A 21,403-nucleotide genomic window follows, 5' to 3' on the forward strand; every position below is an offset into this window, starting at 1 on the left:
AAACTCTACACCCAGCTCAAACTCATGACCCTAAGATCAAGAGTCGAATGCCCTACCAACTGAGGCTGCCAGGCACCTTTAGAATGCTATCTTTGTGTTGAGTTCTATCATTATCTTACATACCGAAATGTCCTCACCGGTCTCCACTTGTCTGAATACTGTCATCAGTCATTCTTATAGGTGTCTATTTCTCTCATGGACTTTTCCAGAATGTCCTTCCATTCTTTTATTATTTTTTAAAGATTTTATTTATTTATTTGACAGAGAGATACACAGTGAGAGAGGGAACACAAGCAGGGGGAGTGGGAGAGGGAGAAGCAGGCTTCCCACGGAGCAGGGAGCCTGATGTGGGGCTCGATCCCAGGACCCTGGGATCATGACCTGAGCCGAAGGCAGACGCTTATGACTGAGCCACCCAGGCGCCCCATCCTTCCATTCTTTTATACCCAATTCCAACCCTAGACCCTAAAATAGGTATTACCTATCCATAAAAATAGTTCTGGATCATTTTAGGCCAGTAGAAGCTTTTCACCATAATACATTCATTCATAATTATGAATAAAGAGACTTGGGTTAGCAGGAGACTAAAGTCCCTAATATGGAAAGTTCTGGGAAAACTATAGGATTAGGGACGATGCATTTAAATTTATTTAAATGACATAAGATGGCAGTCCGGATGGGAGGATAGCCTAAGAAAGGTCTAAAGAGGTAAATTTGCTTCAATCAGAGTAGTAGACATAGAATATATTTTTGCAATTTGCTAAAAATATTATCTGCTTGGGAGTTTATGAGACTATAACTGAGTGATTAGCTTTGGATTCAGCTAGAAAGGGAAGACTAAATTAGAGGTAAGTGGAATAAAGGAAAGAGCTCAGGATTTAGATTTCTATCTATCTAGACTTTTTTTTGATGTGTTGCATTTTCATCTTAATTCAAAGTATTTTCTAATTTTCTTTGTGATTTTTTTGAGTTAGGGGTTACTTAACTTAATCTGGGGACTTCCTACATTTTTCCTGGGGTTGATTTCTTTCCTTTTTTTTTTCTTTCTAATTTAATTCCACTGTTGTCAGAAAACATACTTTGTATGATTTCAATCCTTATGAATCTATTGAGACTAATTTTGTGGTCCAATATAGGACCTATCCTGGAGAATGTGCCATGCACACATAAAAATTATACATACTTAACAGTCTTTTTTTTTTTTTTTTAAGATTTTATTTATTTATTTGAGAGAGAGAGAATGAGAGAGAGAGAACACCTGAGAGGGGATAGGGTCAGAGGACGAAGCAGACTCCCTGCTGAGCAGGAAGCCCGATGCGGGACTCGATCCAGGGACTCCAGGATCATGACCTGAGCTGAAGGCAGTCGCTTAACCAACTGAGCCACCCAGGCGCCCTACATACTTAACAGTCTTTAGATAGCATTGCTAAATAAAAATTAAGCCAAGTAAATTTTAAAGATATAATTGACTTTATTATTCGATTCATGAAACTGGCAGCATCCCATCTAGCAGGTAGAGGGGAGCTCCAAAGGGCTACAGAAAGGGAAAGGTTTTAAAAAGCAGGGCAAAGAAGTCATAAATAGAAAAAAGTATTATCTTAGGTGAGGTCACCCTCATTTGGGGACAAAGGAATTTTAGTAGGTAGATTACCTCCTCTTCCTTTGGGGGATGAAAAGGGCCCTGTGACAGATGACCTTCTTGGTGCTTACCCTTTAAGATTACATTTTTGGGAGGTTGAGACTGCTAATGTTAGGTTACATACTACTTCTGGGTTTACAGACTTGGGGCCTTCACCTAAGTGCGCCCATTTTGGGCCTGTGGTTTTCTCTTTAAGAGTGTTCTCTACATGTCAGTTACTTTGTGTCTTTTCAGTTCTGGCTAATTTTGTCTGTTTGCTTTTATCTTTAATATATCCTTTGCTTCCTTTTGGCTTACTTTGTTGGTTTTTCACTAGGTTTTTGAGACTTTAATTTGCTCCTTTTTTAGTGTTCATTGTTATAATTACTCCAGATTGTGAGATTTTCTGTTATTGCTGCTTTATTTCTCCCATAAATGCTTATAGAGTGTTGTCTACACTTTTGTCTTTATTTCCCTATTTCATTAAAATATTTGTTGAATAGAAAGCTTTTTGAAAAAAAAAAAGGATTTTCAGGCAGAAAAGCCTTTTAAAATTATGGTATTTAGAGTTTTATTGCATTGTAATGAGAGAATTGCTTATTTTGGACTGGCAGTTTGTTCTGTCTTCTTTCTTTCCATCCACTGCAGTGTCTCCTGTATGCAGTGCTGACTGTGTGGGTTAGTGCACAGGTGTTCCAGACTGTTGTGTAACCCTGTGACCTGCAGCTTTTGGCCTTACAAAGTGTCCTTCTCTTCTATGTCTGTGGATCAGAACCCTGTCTTTTTTTTTTTTTTAATATTTTATTTATTTATTTATTTGACAGAGGGAGACACAGCGAGAGAGGGAACACAAGCAGGGGGAGTGGGAGAGGGAGAAGCCGGCTTCCCCCCCCGAGCAGGGAGCCTGATGCGGGGCTTGATCCCAGGATCCTGGTATCATGACCTAAGCTGAAGGCAGACATCTAAGGACTGAGCCAGCCAGGCGCCCCCGGAACCCTGTCTTGTTTGACCTCAGGCCTCAGCATGTTGGCCCTTGCACTGAGGCTGGAGCACGGCGAGGCCCGAGAGAGGGGACCAGGGGTCGCCTGCGGCTCCCAGCCCTGCAGTGGGTCCGCTGAGGCTTGGCCCCTCTGCAGATCAGCTTTCTGCTGGAAGCCCTGCCAGCAAGCAGGAACCCTTCGCAGAGGATTCTGGGAGATGTAGTTTTCTTCCGGCGCCGTCGCGTCCGGTGCATGACGTACTTCCGCTGCGCCGCACCCGCGCTTGTAGTGGGGTAGGCGCCTCCAGGGTTGTTTCTGCCTTGGTGTTTGTGGACCGGAGCGGGCCCGGGGATTTCTGAGTTCCTGTGGCCCCGGACCCGGGCGGAGGCACAGATTTAGCCCCCTTCGGCGCATCTCGTGCAGACCAGCAGCTTGGCCGGCTGAGCCCCCACGGTAGGTCTGGGGCGTGGTCGGAGCCAGCCTGGACTCGGGGTCTCCCGTTTCAGGGCCGCGTCACGGTGCAAACTCATCGCTCCGACTGCTTGTGCCCAGGCCCGGAGGCCGTGTGCCTGTGAGGGACTCAGCCCCGGACACACCCTCTGTGGGGCGGGAGATCCCTCCTGGGTGGGCGCGGGTGAGGCCAGCAGGGAGATCCTCACGGTTCGCTTCTTTGCTCCGCAGCCTGCACGAAACAGCGCGGGATGGCCGGCAGGTTTCGGACAGCTTCGTGTTGGGTAAGTAGGGACTCTCTCGTCTTTAAAGGCTGCCTGGGCACCGAGGACGGACCCATTCATCTCTTTACCGTCACAGCCAGGGCCCGAACTCGCGCGTTCCCTCCCCCCGCTTTCTCCCCCTGATCTCCGGAAACGTCCCTTGTTTTCTGGCATTTTGTGTCCCGTGCCCTCTCCCTCGGAAGTTACACTTTATTGCCAGCTGCAACCCTGAACTCCGAGGGTAATGAGGGTCCTTGTCAAGGAAGCGGGAAGGAGCAGTTTTGGAGCGGGGGAGGGCCGGTGGACCGCCGGGACTGTGCGAGCGGTTGATGGGGTCAGCGAGTGATCGCGGTACGGCTGACTTCTCGCGGGCTGGCGATGCTTCCCCTCGGGAGCTCTGTTAGAAGAGGCGTCCAGGAGAGAGTGTGGCCGTGTAGATGCTGGCTGTGGGGTGCCTGCGGTTGGATCTGCAGCTCAAGTGGGAACTCCCGGGAAATACCCAGATTAAAGATCCCTCTGTTAGTGGAAGCTTAGGGTGTGAGGGGAGAGAGCCCTGAAAAGTGGAGACGTGGCGAAGACAAGGAAGGACTGCGGTGCACAAGGGCTGGGTGCAAGAGAGGTGTAAGTTTGGAGAGTGGCTGTTTCCTGCAAATTTGAGGAAAGAACTTCATAAAAGCCGTGATATGAAACACCTCAGAGAATTTTTTTTTTTTTAAGATTTTATTTATTTATTCGACAGAGAGAGACAGCGAGAGAGGGAACACGAGCAGGGGGAGTGGGAGAGGGAGAAGCAGGCTTCCCGCCGAGCAGGGAGCCCGATGCGGGGCTCGATCCCAGGACCCTGGGACCATGACCTGAGCCGAAGGCAGACGCTTAACGACTGAGCCACCCAGGCGCCCCACACCTCAGAGAATTACTTTACGAGACAAACAGTTGCCCTTGGATTTGGGAAGTTACAAGTCTTTTTTTTTTTTTTTTAAGATTTTATTTATTTGAGAGCGAGCGAGAGAGCGCGCACTAGCAGGGGCAGAGGGAAAGAAAGAGGGAGAAGCCGACTCCCCGCTGAGCAGGGAGTCCCACTCTGGGCTCGATCCCAGGACCCTGAGATCATGACCTGAGCCCAAGGCAGACGCTTAAGCGACTGAGCCACCCCGGCGCCTTGCGTATTTGTAAGTCTTAAGCAGTTTTTCCATACCTGAGAGCATGTTGGAATAGTCACTTCCTGAGAGGTAATGCGCGGTGTTGCCAACTGGATTGCGTAAGGTTGTGGACAGTGGAATGTAAAGAAATGATTAGTGACAGTAGCGACCTTTTTTAGGTGGTATGATGCCTCGGGTGTGACAAGAAGAGTATGGGTGCCAGGAACAAGGGAGGTCAGAGTGGCATGAATCATACAATTAACCTTAAAATTAAGGATCTTTTTATTATTTTTAAAAATAATCTCTATGCCCAATGTGGGGCTTGAACTTAAAACCCTGAGATCAAGAGTGGCGTGCTGTACCAACTGAGCCAGCCAGATGCCCCAGGATATTTTTATTCTTAAACAAAACCATATGGAAAATACAGTGAGAGAAAACATTGTATTTACAATAGCAATAAAGAAAGATAAAATAAGCAAACAGAATCATACCTTGTGAAGAGTAAGTAAGTAAACAAAGAAGACTAAATGAAGACTTTAGAACTATTGAATAGTATTAGTAGGTACCATTCTTAGCTAGGCACTTCGTGTGTACGAAGTTGTTAAAGTCTCATGACCCTGTAAGGCAGGTATGTCCCCACTTTACAGGTGAGGAAACAGGGAAGCCTGTCCATGGTCCCAAACTAGTATCCAAGGAGACTAGGGTTGCAGAGCTAGGATTCAAACAAAGCAGTATCTTCAGAGTTTGTGCTCATAATGCCTCTTACCTTTTTTTTTTTTTTTTAAGATTTTATTTGACAGAGAGAGAGAGGGAACGAGCAGGGGGAGCAGCAGGCAGAGGGAGAGGGAGAAGCAGGCTCCTCACTGAACAGAGAGCCTACCCCTGGGCTTTGTCCTAGGACTCTGGGATCATGACCTGAGCCGAAGGCAGACTCTCAACTGACTGAGCCACCCAGGCGCCCCTGTCCCTCTTACATTTTAATGTGAACAGTATTTCCTTATTCTTGGGTGCACATACTAATTTAACAAACGTTTATTGATGATTACACCAGGTAATTTTTCTAGGGCATGTTGAGATGAACAAGATTGACAGGGTCCATGACCCCATGCAGGGTATGGGAGATACCATACCTGGTATGTCTGGTCAAACATACCGGAGGAGCATCATAAACAAAGATGTGAGTGTTATGCACGTGAAAGAGAGCGGCTGAGTGGCTACTTTAGATTGGCACCCCTTCTTGAGGCAACATTCACGTACGGTCTGAGTGACAGCTTGACGATCATGGGATGGCGGGGGTAGTGGGGGAGGAAGCATCCCAGACTTTTATTTCTAGGGTTGTATTCCAAGCAAGTGGCAGCTGCCTCAAGTGGAAAGCAAGGCCATGGCTGGAGTGGAGAGGGTTGGCGCATCAGCCGGGGCCAGATTGGTAGGGCCCTATAAGTGAGGGGGAAGATCATGCTGGAAACCCCTAGGAGTTTTTAATTTTATTTCATCTTGGAAGAATTTTGGAACTGTAGAGAAATCACAAGAACAGTATAAAAAATTCCTGTACAGTGTTGTATAAAAAACCTCTTCACCCAGAATTGTCAACATTTTGCTATATTCACTCTATTATTTTCTCTTTGTGTGTGTATGTGTTTGTGTGTACACGTGCATATACACACTCTAATTTTCCTCCCTTCTTCTTTATTGTTCTAGCCCGCACCACTTCACCTCTGTAGACCAGCTCTTGCCTACACACCTCATCTTTTTTCCTCAGTCCTCCCTCCCTCCCTCCTACCTTTTCCTTCTCTTCTTTCTCCTCTTTTCCTTCCCTTCCCTCTTATTTTTGTTGACACAGATATTCCAGTGTAAAAGAGTGCTCCCCAGAAAAGATTGCCATCCACAGTGTGTTATGTAACCTTCCCATTGTTTTTCTCTGCATTTTACGTGTCTGATCATGTACACTGCTGTCTGTTCCACGTTTTAGTATGGAAATGGCTTTATTGCTTTTTCTCTTTAATATAAAACCATTTTTAATTGCATCGTTTTAGAAAATGGGATTGTAAGTAACACAGCCAAAGCTCTTTGGTTATCATTTTCTTCCTCTAATGTCAAGAGGTAGTCAGTAGCAGGTGCCTGTTCTCGGGGTCGTGAGTCAGGCCCCACATTGGCGTGGAGCCTACTTAAAGTAAAAAACCCAGAAGTTTAGAAAAGAGGTAGTCAGTAGCTTGGGGGGTTTCCATCCAGACCCTTCCTACAGGAAACAAGGTTTTATGTTCTCTTCTATAAATTGTGCAGTTTGCCATTTGCTTTACATTTATTTTAGAATTCTTCATAGCAATACATATAGATCAGCGTTTCCTTTTATAATAGCTCCATTTTATTATCCTGCAGTATGATTGGGCCGCATTTTATTAAGCTGTTTCTCCACTGATGGGGATTTAAGTCTGTGGACTCACCTCCTCATGCCCACAGCTGGTAACCACTAGGGCTTCTTACTTCCTGCTCTCAGGCCTCTCAGCTTTTGATCTGCTGAAATTTTGTATTCCTGGAGACACAAAGATATTTAAATTTTTTAAAAGAACTGATTAAAAATACTTATGAATTTTATAGGTGATTGGGTGGAATTTTAGGTGTGCTTAATTCAACATTTGAAAAGTTTATTTATTTATTTATTTATTTGTCAGAGAGAGAGAGGGAGTGAGCACAAGCAGGGGGAATGGCAGGGAGAGGGAGAAGCAGGCTCCCAGCCGATTGAGGAGCCCGATGCGGGACTCGATCCCAGGACCCTGGGATCATGACCTGAGCTGAAGGCAGACCCTTCACTGACTGAGCCACCCAGGCGTCCCGAAAAGTTTTGTTTTTGTATGAGTTGCATCATACTGTGTATAATTATTCTACAATTTGAAAAATGTCTCTATAGGATGAATGTACCATATTTTTTAGCTGTTCTCTTATGGGTGGAAATTTAGGTTGTTGAGCTTGTCACTGTTACAAACTTTGAAACCATGAACAACTCTGCACATGTATGGATATTCCTGTCTCGTTAATTTTTGGTTAAATATTTGGTACTTTTCTACATTCTCTTAGAACGCAGTTCAGTCTTAAAATTACCCTCCTGTCCTAATCCCTTTTCTCTCTTCAGAGATAATCAATTTGGTGTATATTCTTCTAGATCTTTCTACATATGTTTGTCTACAATCGTTTATATCCTTAAAATGTTTGGTTTGTTTGGGTTATTACATAAGTGGGTTTCACACTATGTAACATTATTTCTGTTTTTACCCCCATGCAAAAAATATATTTGTAGTTGTATCTGTGATGTTTTTATACATATATATCCATTTGTGGCTTCTTTTGCCTTTTTAAAAATTTAATTGAGTTCTAAATTATAGTAAAATACATAAACCTTAAGTGGAATATTTATATTCTTTTAGGTTCCTGGACCAATTCCAGCAAGAGGGGTGGGGGTGCAGTTCCCCTACACACAGCATCACACAGTTCTTGGACACCAGCAGGTTGTCTGAGAATTCAGCTTCAGTCTGTCACTGTCGACCCAGAGATGGGGGACAGTCTCCTGGAAACCAGCTGCCCTTTGGTAGGTTACCTAGGGGCTTTCCAGAAGTTGCCTCATTAACATAACAAAAGATACCTTGATCGTACTTACCAGAGGAAATTCCAAGGGTTTTAGGAGCTCTGAGCCAGGAACCCATGGATGAAGACCAAACACATATCAGAAATATGTTTTGGACATCTGAATGACCAAATATTCTTATAAATCACAATATTAAAGTATACACTGAAGACAAATGAAAATCAAGAATTCCAGCACCCTGGCAGTTTCCGTTCTTCTCTCTATCGCCACTGGCCCCCACCCCCAAGGGGTCACTGCTTTATTTATATTTTTTTACTCCTGTTATAACACCATTAATTTTGCCTTTTTTTTTCTTTTTTTAACTTAATATAATTGGAATTGTACAGTAAAGTATCTGGCTTCTCTCAGTCAGCATAGTTTGTGAGTGACATTCAAGTTGTATGATTCTCTGTTGTATGACTGTTTTATAATCTGTCTGCTGTATTCATGTGTTATCATAGACATGGTCATCAGCAACACTTGGGCTGCGTCCAGTTATTGGCTATTTTGAATAACACCGTTATAAACATTTTTGTACACATCTTTTGAGGGACATCAATTCTCATTTCTGTTAGGCTTATGCCAGGATTTCTCAGCCTCAGCACTATTGACATTTTGGACTGAATTACTCTTCATTGTAAAGGATTATTCTGTACATTGTAGGATGTTGAGCAGCATCCTTGACCTCTACCCGTTTAGATACCAGCAGCTCTACGTGACCAGCGCAGAAGTCTCAGTGCCAGACATCCCCGGGGGCGCAGAATCTCCCTCTCAGTGGACAACCACCTGGCATATATCTAGAAGTGATGGGTGTGTGTGTATTTAAGTTTAGTGAACATGACCAAACATTTTCCAGAAGTGCTGAAACCGCTTTGTGTCCCATCAGCAGTGAGTTCCAGGTGTCCTGCATGGAGGCCCGTCCAAAGTTTGTCAACTTTGCTTGGAGTATTTTCCCATAGGATGGATGTCCTGTACTCAACTATTCTATTGATGCTTAGTTAATGTGATATCCATTCTTTATTTCTAAATGTCTCCTGGTTTTTTAAAAACAAATTTCCAGTTTCCTTTTAATCTATTGTATACTTTTCTTCTATAATTTTAAGTATTTGTAATAATATATACTATGACAGTTATTTCTAACGTTGTCTGCTAACTTCTGGATCATCTGTTGCGTCTGTGTTGTGTGTTTTTCCTTTGATTTATCGGTCTTGTTTTCTTGCCTCTTCACATGTCTCAAAATTTTCTATTTTATGTCTATGTTGGTATAAAGGAACAACCATAGAGACTGAAGTTCAGTGTTACCTTCTACCAGAGTGTTTCCCCTTTCCTCTGCCATGCAGATAGGGAGATGACTGATGACATCATCAAACAGGCTTGGAGGTGGTTTGGGGCTGGGGTGCCGCTTTAGTTATTGTACATTCACCTGTGGTCTCGGTGGTAGTTGGGGGGGGGGTTATTGCATGCTCCCCTCTAGGGTTCTTTGTGTCCTCAGTGCCTTGAGACTGTGGGAGAATCAGTCCACCATTGCAGCCCAGTTCCTGTGCTCACCAGCACTCAGCAGATGCGCCACAGGGAAAGCCTGCTGTCAGGGGGCATCAGAGGCTCCCCTGCCTATTCTCAGGCTGGACAGATGCCCCCAGTGAAGGAAACACCCAGCACGTAACTCACCTGGGGAGAGCTCTGATTTTTAAAAGTGTTGAATTTTACATGACTTTGTTTCATCTATTGAGATGATCGGTTGGCTGTTCTCTGCTAATATACTGATGTGACTTATTTCACTGATGGGTTTTTTTGTGGGTTTTTTTGTTGTTGTTAATTTTGGACCGTCCTTTAATTTTTTGGATACATTTCCTTGTCATAGTTTGCTCTGTATGTGTGTACAGGACTTGTACTTGAGTAGTATTTTTATCTAGACACTTTGACCAGAGTTAATGATAAATGAGTTAAGACTACAGTTTGTGCTGTACTTGCCTGGTTTTGTCTGTGGGGTTGTGCAAGTCTGTGCTGTACAGGCGTCCCGTGGTTTCCGGGCTCAACATCAGGTCAGACATGATGGGAATTTTATGTTCCTGCGATGTTGATAGAACTTACTTTTAAGTGTAGTGTGGGCGCATGGCCTCTCTGAAACGGAGGGTGTACCTTCGGTTGCTACTTCTGTGTGTTTTGTGATCATGGATTAGTCAGTCTTGCTTTTTTTACTTCCTTCTGGGCCAGCTTGGGTTCTTTTTACTTTCTTTTTTTTTTTTTTTTTTTAATGTTCAAGATTTTTTTTTTTTTTTTTTTTTTTTTAAAGATTTTATTTATTTATTTGACAGAGAGAGACAGTGAGAGAGGGAACACAAGCAGGGGGAGTGGGAGAGGGAGAAGCAGGCTTCCCGCGGAGCAGGGAGCCCGACGCGGGGCTCGATCCCAGGACCTGGAATCATGACCTGAGCCGAAGGCAGACACTTAACGACTGAGCCACCCAGGCGCCCCTCTTTTTACTTTCTTAGACAATTTTTATTTCTTCCAAGTTTTCAAATTTATTGGAACAAATTCGTTAATATAGTTAGATCTGCTACCATGTTTGCTTTAAAAACATGAATTCAACAAAATTGATTTCGTAGGGAACAGTGTGAGCCTTCTGTCTGACTTCACACAGCCCTCTTTCCACCCCTTTATGATCAGCTTTAGCCCCTCTGGTGTCCAAACACCAGGTCTTTTCCAGGGTAAAGTGATGTATTGTCATTTTATGTATTTCTTAAACATTAAACATGTCAAACTGCTACTGTTTTTAATAGGTTCCTGGTGTTCTTTTTTATGTGTTGCTGACAAAGGTGTTGTGCCCCAACCCCATTCTCCCCATATTCCCTGTGGGTTTGCTGTGTGACTTTGCATAGGTTTGCAGCATACAGTAGAACTGCCTCTCTACAATAATCTCATAATTTAAAAATCTTTACCTTAGAGCTATGGATTCTGTCTTGGTCATAATAGTTTTCTATTTTTAATTTCTTCATTTCTTGACCAATAAAAAATTTTTTTTAATAGTTTCTCTGTATTTTATTTTTATTCTTATCAAACTCAAAATACAGTAAAAAGCTTAAAATAAAATAAGCCTCACGGTTTACTCCCACTCTCTTCTTCCATCCTGTCTGCATACTCAGCCACTTTGGTCTGTGTTCACTCTCGTGGCGTCTGCCTTAAGCTTGTACACAATCACACTGGTATGCCTTGCTTGGGCTTCTCCTCTGCTATGAAGTCACAGATCTGACAAGTGGCCTGGGCTGGATCTGAATGTAAGAAGTCACAGCCTCAGGCGTCCCTGTCCGCTCTCCCTTTCCTTGGCCCCAGGGTTTGTCTCAGCGAGCGCTCATGATACTCCGGTCTCATCTTCTCTGGTCACTTTCAGGCATTGGGCAGTCCAGTCCATGCTCTTAATTCCACCTCCTCTGCTTGCCCCACTCAGGCTGCAGAGGAGAGATGGGGTGCTCATCTCTTTATTCCCTCCTTCTATGGGGGCTCCTCATGGGTTGGGAAGACCAGTGCTTAGACCAGAGAAGCTCCTGTTGTCAGGTGATTGGTGCTCAGCACCAGGCGGTTGCTTGGAGCCTGAGGCAGGGCCTTACCCTGGATTTCCACATTGTGAGCAATGCTCTCACTTACTTCTGCAGACTCCCCCAGAATCGCATTCACTGTCTCTCCCCTCCTGGGTCTCCCTTTCTGCGGGCAGTGCTGTTGGGTAGGAGCCTGTCAGGGGTGATCAAGTCCAGGCATCTTTGGACATCACTTTTCAGCTGCCTTTACAGAGTGTTCCAGAAGCCTCTGTCTTCAGAAATTCCCAGAGGAGAAGAGATACCAGATTCCTGGTTTACTGAAATCCCTGAACACGGGGCCAGTTCCTCCTGATTGTGGGCTCAGTGGACATCCAGACGGTCTCCTCCTTCCCTCCCTTCCCCCAGTGTCCTGCTTCAGGGAATCCTGTCCAGCTGCTTCTGCAGCCCCTTGTTCCCCTCATTTCTCATCCCTCAGGCACCCTCACCTTGTTAGGGCAGCGTCTTCAGTTTACTTGGCCAGGATCCTTGCTGTCCTCCTCAACACCCTTCTCTGTGTGCTGGTCATCTCCCGTCAAGATGTCGTCTACTCTGTCTTTACTTGATGCCCAGAATCCAACCACTGCGTATTACTTCCAGCTACCTTCATTGCCCCAGATCCAGGACCCTCCCTTCTCCACAGCAGTCAGATTAATCTTGGGCGGGAGTCAGAACATCCCACTCTTGCTTAAGGCCTTCGGATGGCCTCTCCTCACCTGGAATGAAATCTCGAGTCCTTACCATACCCTCTGAGCCCTGAAGTCCTGGCCCTTTGTTTTCATGCCTCTTGGAAGGCTCTTCTGCACAAATCTTGGTATCATTCTCACATCGCTTGGGTTTCTACCCAAATAGTCCCTTACCAGAGAGCTTCCTGACCACTCCATCTGCCTACACCTGCCTCCCTGGGCTCTATCCCCTTACCCTGCTTCTTGGTAGAGCACCATCACCATCTGCTTGTTGGGTAGTTACGGGTTTACTGTCACCTTCCCCTGCAAGGATGGAAACGCACTAAGTCCAGGGACCGTGTTCATGGCTGAGCCCCCAGCGCCAAGAACAGTCCTGGCACATTGTCAGTGTCTCAGAAATGTTTGTTGAATGATCCTGTGAGGACCTGTAGCTTGTTACTACTTTTTTTTGGTCCCATGAAAGAAACTTATTATAAGCATTCTGGGTAGTTCACAGAGATGTCAGGAACCACACTTCCTGTCTTACAACTGCCTGGTGGGGACTGCCGCCCCCTGCCCAGCCACAGCGGTTCTCCATCATCTGCAGCTCTGCAGCCCTAGCTCCAGGCTTGGAGTCTGTGCCCGAGTGAACCCTGGTTGACCTCAGCAATGGGCCCCTTATTCTCTGGAAAGAAGGCTAGGAATTTACCTATTTGGCCTTTTTTCCTTTTCTTTCCTTTTTTTTTTATGGTGCCAAGCTCTCACTCTGTCTAAGACTCAAGATGGGTTGAGCAGCTATCAAGATGCCACACCTTCCCATGTGTTTAGAATTGTTCTCTCCATCTCTGGGCAAAATATATCCTGGATAATTTTTTTTATCAAAGACTTGTAACACCTGTTTCTTCTCCATGTATAAATGTTTATTTCCCTCTACAAGACTGGAAGCTTTTATTTTTTTAAATTTAATTTAATTTAATTTTATTTCATATCTGAGAGAGAGAGAGAGCAGGGGGAGGGGCAGAGGGAGAGAGAGAAGCAGACTCCTCGCTGAACAGGGAGCCCGACATGGGGCTCGATCCCACGACCCCGAGATCACGACCCGAGCCAAAGGCAGATGCTCAACCAACTGAGCCACCCAGGCGTCCCAAGACTAGAAGCTTCTTGAGGGCAGAAGTTGGTTGTGTTCGTCCTGAAATTTTCAGGACCAAAAACAGTATCTGGCTCATGGAAGCTCAAAAGTTTTTGTTTTTTTTTTTAAGATTTTTTTTATTTGTGCATTTGAAAGCAAGTGAGTGAGAGAACGAGCCGGGGGGGAGGGGCAGAGGGAGAGGGAGAAGCAGGCTCCCCGCTGAGCAGGGAGCCAGACATGGGGCTCGATCCCAGGACCCTGAGATCATGACCTGAGCCCAAGGCAGACGCTTCACCGACTGAGCCACCCAGGCGCCCCGGTTTTTTTTTTTTTGTTTTATTCTGAAAGTCAGTGTTGATCTGGGCACAGGAGGCAGTCTGTGGAGGAACATCTCTCCTTCCCGGTTCCTGTACATCTGTTCCACGTCACCTAATGTAATGGTATCCAATTGAATGGGATGTATATTATTCCAGGGATTATTGTCATTCAAGGATATATCTATGGAGTTCACCTGGGAAGAGTGGCAGTTACTGGACTCTACGCAGAAGTACCTGTACAGGGATGTGATACTGGAGAACTATAGCCACCTGGTGTCTGTGGGTAAGTGCAGCTTCTCTGTTGATCTCAGACTATGATGTATAAATCGCCACCCTTTTTCTTTTGTTGATCTACCCTGAGGTCTCCAAAGTACTTCCTGGTTGTGGGCTTGAACTTCAGAGATCAAAGGCTCATAGTCCCTATTTGGGGCTCATCTCCTCATTGTAGTCTTCCCCCAAGTGCCAGTGAGCAGTTTCATTTTGTAGTTCTGGATCCCTTAGTCCCTAGCAGCTTGGCCCACATCCTTTATGATTTTCCACCAACAGGGTATCATGGTACCAAACCTGATTTAATCTTCAAGTTGGAGCAAGGAGAGGAGCCATGGATAATAAATGCCAAAGTTTCCCGTCAGAGCTGTCCAGGTGGGTGAGTGGGAACCAGGAAGATGGGGGTGTGGGCGTGAACCTCAGGCAGTGTTGTGTGGAAGCTCTGCTTTGAAGCCCCTGAACCATTGGGGCAACTCGGGAGGAGCCAAGTTAGCCAAGCTAGCTCCTCAGGAAAGGAAAGGACCATTGCTCTACCCATGTTTGGGCTTTCCTCTCTTGGGTCTGAGGGGCAGGCATGCCTTCTTGTCTGCACTCTGCTCAGATGTTTTTCTGGGTTAGTTTCCTTCCTTCCCATGGTCATGGACTGCATTAGCTGTCCTCGCTTCCAGAGAGTTTCTCTCCTCTCCCTTCGTGTGACTCACGCCCTCTACTTCCCTTACATTGACTTTCTCTCTTGCCTTCCACAGATAAATCCCTCAGTCTTCCTCGTCCTTTGCTCAGCATCACCTTCTTCAGAGAATGCATTGTTTCCTTTTCTTTCACTGTGAAATGATAGCTGTTACTTTCTTGGGCACTTTTCTGAAGGATTCTGAAACCTAGCCCAGTCTCACCTGTGTCATGAAGTGATTTTATCACCTTACATTTCCTGGCTCCTCTTTATCCTTCCCTCTGGAGTCCTCCAGAAGGGCGTATTTCCCAAATCTGGCTGTTCTCTCACCAATATTGTAACAGCTGAAAGGCTCTTCTGCCCAAGCTTGCTTTCTCCCATGTCATAACGTCCCACGGGTATCCTCATCCTCTTCCCTTCTACACTCTCGTCCCGAGTGTTAAATGCTTGTAAAGAGCCCCGGGCTTCCTCACTTTTCATTCTCAGTAGCAGAAATGGGAAGGAGCTCTTCGTCTTTGGCCTCCCCACGTTTCTTACTGCTGCTCTTGTGCTCGTGTTACCATCTTAGTGCTTAGTACTTAGTACAGCTGCGAATCTTAGTACTGCTTCTGTTTTTGCTGCTATTTTATCTTCATAGCTCCTGTCCCCTCAGTTGTCACCCAGACTAGATCAGTGTTCTCTCAGGCATGGGAAGCTTAAATTCTTAGCCATATTTGAGAACTCTAGTCTTCTCCTTAGCTATTCCTGCTGGATTTGTTTTCATAAGCATCCTATCACTAGTCTGAGAAAATAAACAAGTATCTTACATCCCTTTTTCAACCAGAATAAAGAATAAGGAATTTATAGTCTCAAATGACAATTGTCTACCATAGGACAGCAGCCTCACAGTGGCTTAATTCAGAAGCTTAGTGATGTCAGGGGTTCCTGGTGGCTCAGTCTTGATTTTGGCTCAGGTCATGACCTCAGGGTTCTAGGATTGAGCCCTGCACTGGGCTTGTGCTCAGTGCAAAGACTGCTTGAGATTCTCTCTCTCCCCCTCATGATAGATTAGATAGATGCGTACGTACATGGATAACTAACTAACTATCTAACTTAAAAAAAAAACAAGGAGCTTGGTGATGTCAGCGATCCATCTGCCTCCCTTTTCCCACCCTGAGAGGTTATGCTTTTCTTTTCCTTTGTCCTGGTAGGTTCCTCCATGCCAGGCATCATATGCAGACACAGCAGGAGTCACTGGATAAGTCCTGTTTCTTTCCCCAAAATCCCCTTCACCAGTCCCCAGACTCTTTCTCAGAAGCCTGCCGGCATGTTTTCTTACAGCTGACATCCAGTGCCTGAACTAGCCGTGATGTGGGGGTGGGGAGGGCTCGGTGGGGGACCACACGGACCATGTCCTCACCAGTCAGGGCTGGTGCACGGAAGAGGGGAAGTGCGTGTGGCTCTGTGGTGAGCAGTGTGAGTCCTCCCTTTGGGTGTGCCGCACATGTGCCCTTCTGTCCACCTGTGCAGCTTCAAAAATGCTAATGTTAACACAAAACATCGTCATTCCTTCCCCAAGGGAGGCAGCCTGTGTTCTCATCCTGGACCCGAGTCCAGTTGCAAGGCCAGGATTTCTTGAGATGGGTGTGGTACCTTCACACAGGTGTGGCTGTGGCCTCACGATCTGAACAGACGTGGGCTTAAAAGATCAGCGGTCTATTCTAGACACATGCAGTGGTGGGGAAGGATCCGGAAACTAACGGAAGCTCCTCTGTGCAGAGGGGTGGATGGGGGATAGCAGTCCATCACACACTCTCCTCTTTGAGAAAAAAAATCAAAGACGACTTCTTGCTCTAGCATACTTTCCCTGTTCACTCCAGTCTTTTTGTCCTGTTGGCATAGATGAGACGATGCTTGGAGAGAACATGGGCCTGTCTGTTGGTGCGGATGTGGGCGTATTTGGGACTGAAGAATCATAGGCTGTTATCAGACCAGGCTTAGGTTTCCTTCGAAACCTAACAGGTGGGGCGCCTGGGTGGCTCAGTTGGTTGAGCGTCTGCCTTCGGCCCAGGGTCCTGGGACCGAGTCCTGCATTGGGCTCCCTGCTCAGCAGAGTCTGCTTCTCCCTCTACTGCTCCCCCTGCTCGTCTCTCTCTCTCTCTCTCTGTCAAATAAATAAATAAATAAATAAATAAAATCTTAAAAAAAGAAACAACCCACCCAACAGGCTTCCAGTCAGTCTTTTTTTTCTGACTAATTCTGTGAAGCCAATACCAACAACCAAAAGTGGTCTGAGCATTTATTCAAGCCTGAGAAGTCTTCTAGCCATTGGTCTTGGTATTCTCACCCCTGTCCTTGAGTTTAGTGGCCCTACTTTGAGGCACAAACCATAATGCAAACTGTTCCCGCATGAGTGGGGAGAGAGGGTTTATCAGGAGGTCCTGAGGAGGCAGGAGAGCCCCTGGTGGCCCCACAGGACAGCTGTAGCAACATGATGAGGCTGTGCCCCTAAGGAGTGTGCCTTCCTGGTGCCCTGTGGGCCTCACACTCAGCATCATGCTCCTGTTGGGCCTCATCATTGTCCGGCCACATGTGTCATCTGCGCACCTTCCCTGGAAGGTCTCGTCCTTCATGGTGTTTAAGACCTTTTACATGTTGTTGACTCCTGCTTTTCTCTGAGCACTGAACTTCCATCTGTCTGCCTACTTGCTGTCTCCTCTCCATTTGGGTATTTAGCCGAGATCTCAAGTGTAGTCAGATCCAAAACAAAGTCCTTAATTTTTCCTGCAAACATTTTCCCTCTCAGAGAGCAGCACCTCCTGTTTCTCCAGCCTAAAATCTGGAGTTCTTAAAGCCTCCCCTTCTCTCACCTTCTCCTTCACCCAGTCCTTTGGTAGATTTTCTTGGTTCTCTCCAGATGCATTCCACATTTGCTCAGCTCCAGGGTTTAGTCCAAACCACTGTGACGTCTTCCTGCACTACTACAAGGGCTTCCTCGTTTGTCTCTCAGCCCTTCTCCTATTCATTTTCTACATAACAGGCAAACATCTTTTAAAAGCACAACATGAGGGATGCCTGGGTGGCTCAGTTTGTGAAGTGTCTACCTTCGGCTCAAGTCATGATCCCGGGGTCCTGGGATTGAGTCCCGCTTTGGGCTCCCTGCTCAGCGGGGAGCCTGCCCCTCCCTCTGCCTACCCCCCCCCCCCCCCGCTTGTGCTCGCTCTGTCTCTCTCTCTCTGACAAATAAAATCTTTAAAAAAAATACTCTAGAAAGCACAACACGAATCAAGATGTCCTCTTACCTTTGGGTAAGATGAAAACTTTTTTGCCTGCCTATTTGGTTCTTGACGCACTCTGTTCACTCAGTGGGTTTTAGCTGTCCCAGCCTTTTTTCAAAATATTTTTCTTTTCTTTTCTTTTTTTTTTAAACTTGTAGGCTTCACACCCAACGTGGGGCTCAAACTCATGACCCTGACAACAGGAGTCACAGGCTCCCCCGACCAAGCCAACGAGGCATCCCATTTTATCTATTTCTTAACTGTGCCAAACAGGTGTTCCTTTCTCAAGAATTTTGTATGTGCTTTTCCGTCTGGTTGGAATGCTCTTGCCCCTGATTTTCCTATGGCTAACTGAGTCTTACTTTTAATGTCTCGTACCTATCTGAATGTTATACCCTGGTTACTCGGTATCCTCTGAATTCACTTTTTGAATAAGCCCCTGTAATAATAACATTCAGATATAAGATAAATGGTGTTGGCTCCTAAGTGCAGGCTAAGCCTCTTAAGCCTCGTGTTCTCTTTTTCTTTTTCTTTTTTTTTTTTTTTTGAGAGAGAGGAGAGCATGTGTGACCAGGGGTGGGGTGGGGGGAGAGGGAATCTCAAGCAGGCTCCCCAGTAAGCACAAGCCCAACGTGGGGCTCAATCTCATCCTGAGATCATGACCTGAGCTGAAACCAAGAGTCAGTCACTCAACACACTGAGCCACCCAGGTGGCCCTAAGCTTCTATTTTAAAAACCATTTTTGATCACTGCTAATTTGCCATCCATTTCCATAATGGGATTTGGTTTAACACAGTTCCTCATGCTCCATAGCTCAGATAGATGGCACATGTGGGCTTGGCCAGTATTTCTTTTGAACCGGTGTCTGAGGCCTGTTATTAAGCAAAAAACACTCATCACATGCCAGTTTTATAGCTCTCTAATTCCAGATCAGCTACATTGATGATTAAAATATATATATATGTATATATATATTTATTTTTCCTAGAAGGTTGGAAAGAATGGTACCAGAAAAATCAAGATGAGTTTGAAAATATCGAGGGAAGTTATGCTTGTGGCGCATTTGGAAAACGTCATCTGAGCAGAACCCATGTTCCTTCAAGACAAAGAATCCATAAGTACAACACACATGGAAAAGGTCTGACACAAAACTCAGGTTCAACCAAAAGCTGTCTGAGAAAAAATCCTGATAAGTTCCATGGATATGAAGAATCCTATTTTCTTAAGCATCAAAGAGCTCATAGTATAGAAAAAAACTGTGTGTGTAATGAATGTGGGAAAGCTTTTCGTTGTAAGTCACAACTGATTGTCCATCTCAGAATTCATACGGGAGAGAGGCCTTACGAATGCACCAAATGTGAAAGGGCATTCAGTGCCAAGTCAAACCTTAATGCTCATCAGAGGGTGCACACGGGAGAAAAGCCCTACTCCTGCAGTGAGTGTGGGAAGGTATTCTCCTTCAGGTCACAGCTCATCGTCCATCAGGAAATTCACACAGGGGGGAAACCTTATGGCTGCAGTGAATGTGGGAAAGCCTACAGCTGGAAATCACAGCTGCTTTTACACCAGAGAAGCCACACGGGCGTGAAACCTTATGAATGTGGGGAGTGTGGGAAAGCCTTCAGTTTGAAGTCACCGTTCGTCGTACACCAGAGGACTCACACAGGAGTGAAGCCCCATAAATGCAGTGAATGTGGGAAGGCTTTTAGGAGTAAGTCCTACCTCCTGGTTCACATCAGAATGCACACAGGGGAGAAACCCTACCAGTGCAGCGATTGTGGGAAAGCCTTCAATATGAAGACACAACTTGTTGTTCACCAGGGAATCCACACGGGAAATAATCCTTATCAGTGCAGTGAATGTGGGAAAGCCTTCGGTAGGAAGGAACAGCTCACCGCACATCTGAGAGCGCATGCAGGCGAGAAGCCCTACGGATGCAGTGAGTGTGGGAAGGCTTTCAGCAGCAAATCATATCTTGTTATACATAGGAGAACGCACACTGGAGAGAGACCCTACGAGTGTAGTTTCTGTGAGAGAGCCTTTTGTGGGAAATCCCAACTCATCATACACCAGAGGACTCACTCGACGGAGAAACCCTATGAATGCAGCGAATGTGAGAAAGCCTATCCCAGGAAGGCGTCACTTCAGATACACCAGAAAACTCACTCGGGAGAAAAACCTTTTAAGTGTGGTGAATGTGGGAAGGCCTTCACTCAGAAGTCGTCCCTCAGTGAACATCAGAGAGTTCACACAGGAGAGAAGCCGTGGAAATGCTCTGAATGTGGGAAATCCTTCTGTTGGAACTCAGGGCTTCGTATACATCGAAAAACTCACAAGTGAGAAATTAGAATGAAGTAGATGTTAGGGACTTTCTCACAGACGTTGATTCTCAGGAGACTTTAGATGATAATGGAGATGGGATGCAGAAGCAGGAAGTCCTAAAAATACACTCCTATCAATTAAGTCAGAGAGAGACCATCATATTTGGAATGAATTGACAAAAGCTTTCAGAAATAAGTCCTACGAGTCTGTAGACAAGAACTCAAGGAATGAGGAGCAGTCACTATGAAGTGCACTAGCATCATGATAAAGATAAAATTCAGAGAATTCATATTTAAAACTTGACAAATTTAATAAATCAGGAAAGCATTTTCCCATACGAAATGTATGTGTGGAGAGTCACATTCCAGATTTGAAGCTGTTTTAGAGTGAAGAAAATCTCAATTTTAAATGGTGGATTTTTTCATGGTGGAGTATAAAGTTGTTTTTTATTTTAATATGTAAATAAAGCAATGGTCAGGAAAACATCAAGGAACATATTCTGAAGGTTAAGAAATATTTAGTGTGACTTTCTTGAGTAACACTGAAGAGCATTTTTTAAAACTTTGGTATTTTGTTTTTTAATGTAACTTGTCATGCATATATTTGGTAGTTTGTGGAATAACATCCCCTAATATTCTCCATATTAAATGCTAAATATCAGTTTTGTCTCTTTATTTCTTAGCAACTAAAGTAATGTGGCTTTTAATAAATGGAAAGATTCTGTTCCCCAAATGAGTTTACTTACTCAGCAGTCTTTGTACGTGGGTCTGACAGTTATCACGGGGCTGCTGTGTAGGAGCAGAGAGAGAGATTATATTTTAGCAGTTCAGAGTGTGTTCTCCACTGATTGGCGAGAACACCCTAGTTTTCTCTGGCGGAGCACCTCTCTGGTGTGTGCATCTCCAGGTTGGTGTCTCTCAGGGCACCTGTTGCGCCAGCTACCGGTGAGCATTATGCCCATTACCGGCTCATGGTAGCCTCGTTCCTGGATCCTGAGTCTGACTCAGCCTAATGTGAACCAGAAGGGACGTGTGGGACTCACTCTTGCCCCAGAATGGAGGGCCATCAATTCCTTCCTGCTGGATTGGTTTCCCGGAATAAGTCTGGGTGCTGTCCCTCTTTGAACCTGGTTTTCTGGCCTTTG

At 45.3% G+C, this 21,403-nt stretch overlaps 1 protein-coding gene across 10 annotated transcripts in view; it reads left to right on the forward strand.

Moving 5' to 3' along the window:
* The first annotated feature begins 2,881 nt into the window (after positions 1 to 2,881).
* Positions 2,882 to 21,403, forward strand: part of LOC118528841 (uncharacterized) — a 59,849-nt gene continuing 41,327 nt past the window's right edge. For 6 of the 10 annotated variants that reach the window (XR_013443579.1, XR_013443580.1, XR_013443581.1 and 3 more), the window contains exons 1-2: positions 2,882 to 3,051; positions 3,280 to 3,332. Coding sequence is in view for 4 of the 10 variants with exons in the window: in XM_036081464.2 (XP_035937357.1) it covers positions 7,995 to 8,030; positions 13,903 to 14,029; positions 14,293 to 14,388; positions 18,926 to 20,277 (1,611 nt within the window). In the remaining 6 variants the exon portion in view is untranslated. Of the gene's footprint in view, positions 3,052 to 3,279; positions 3,333 to 7,869; positions 8,031 to 13,902; positions 14,030 to 14,292; positions 14,389 to 18,925; positions 20,920 to 21,403 lie in introns of those variants that run through there. The other 4 variants (XM_078061190.1, XM_036081464.2, XM_036081474.2 and 1 more) reach the window with 4 other exon arrangements.

Source organism: Halichoerus grypus, chromosome 13, assembly GCF_964656455.1.
Source record: "Halichoerus grypus chromosome 13, mHalGry1.hap1.1, whole genome shotgun sequence".
NCBI classification, from domain to species: domain Eukaryota; kingdom Metazoa; phylum Chordata; class Mammalia; order Carnivora; family Phocidae; genus Halichoerus; species Halichoerus grypus.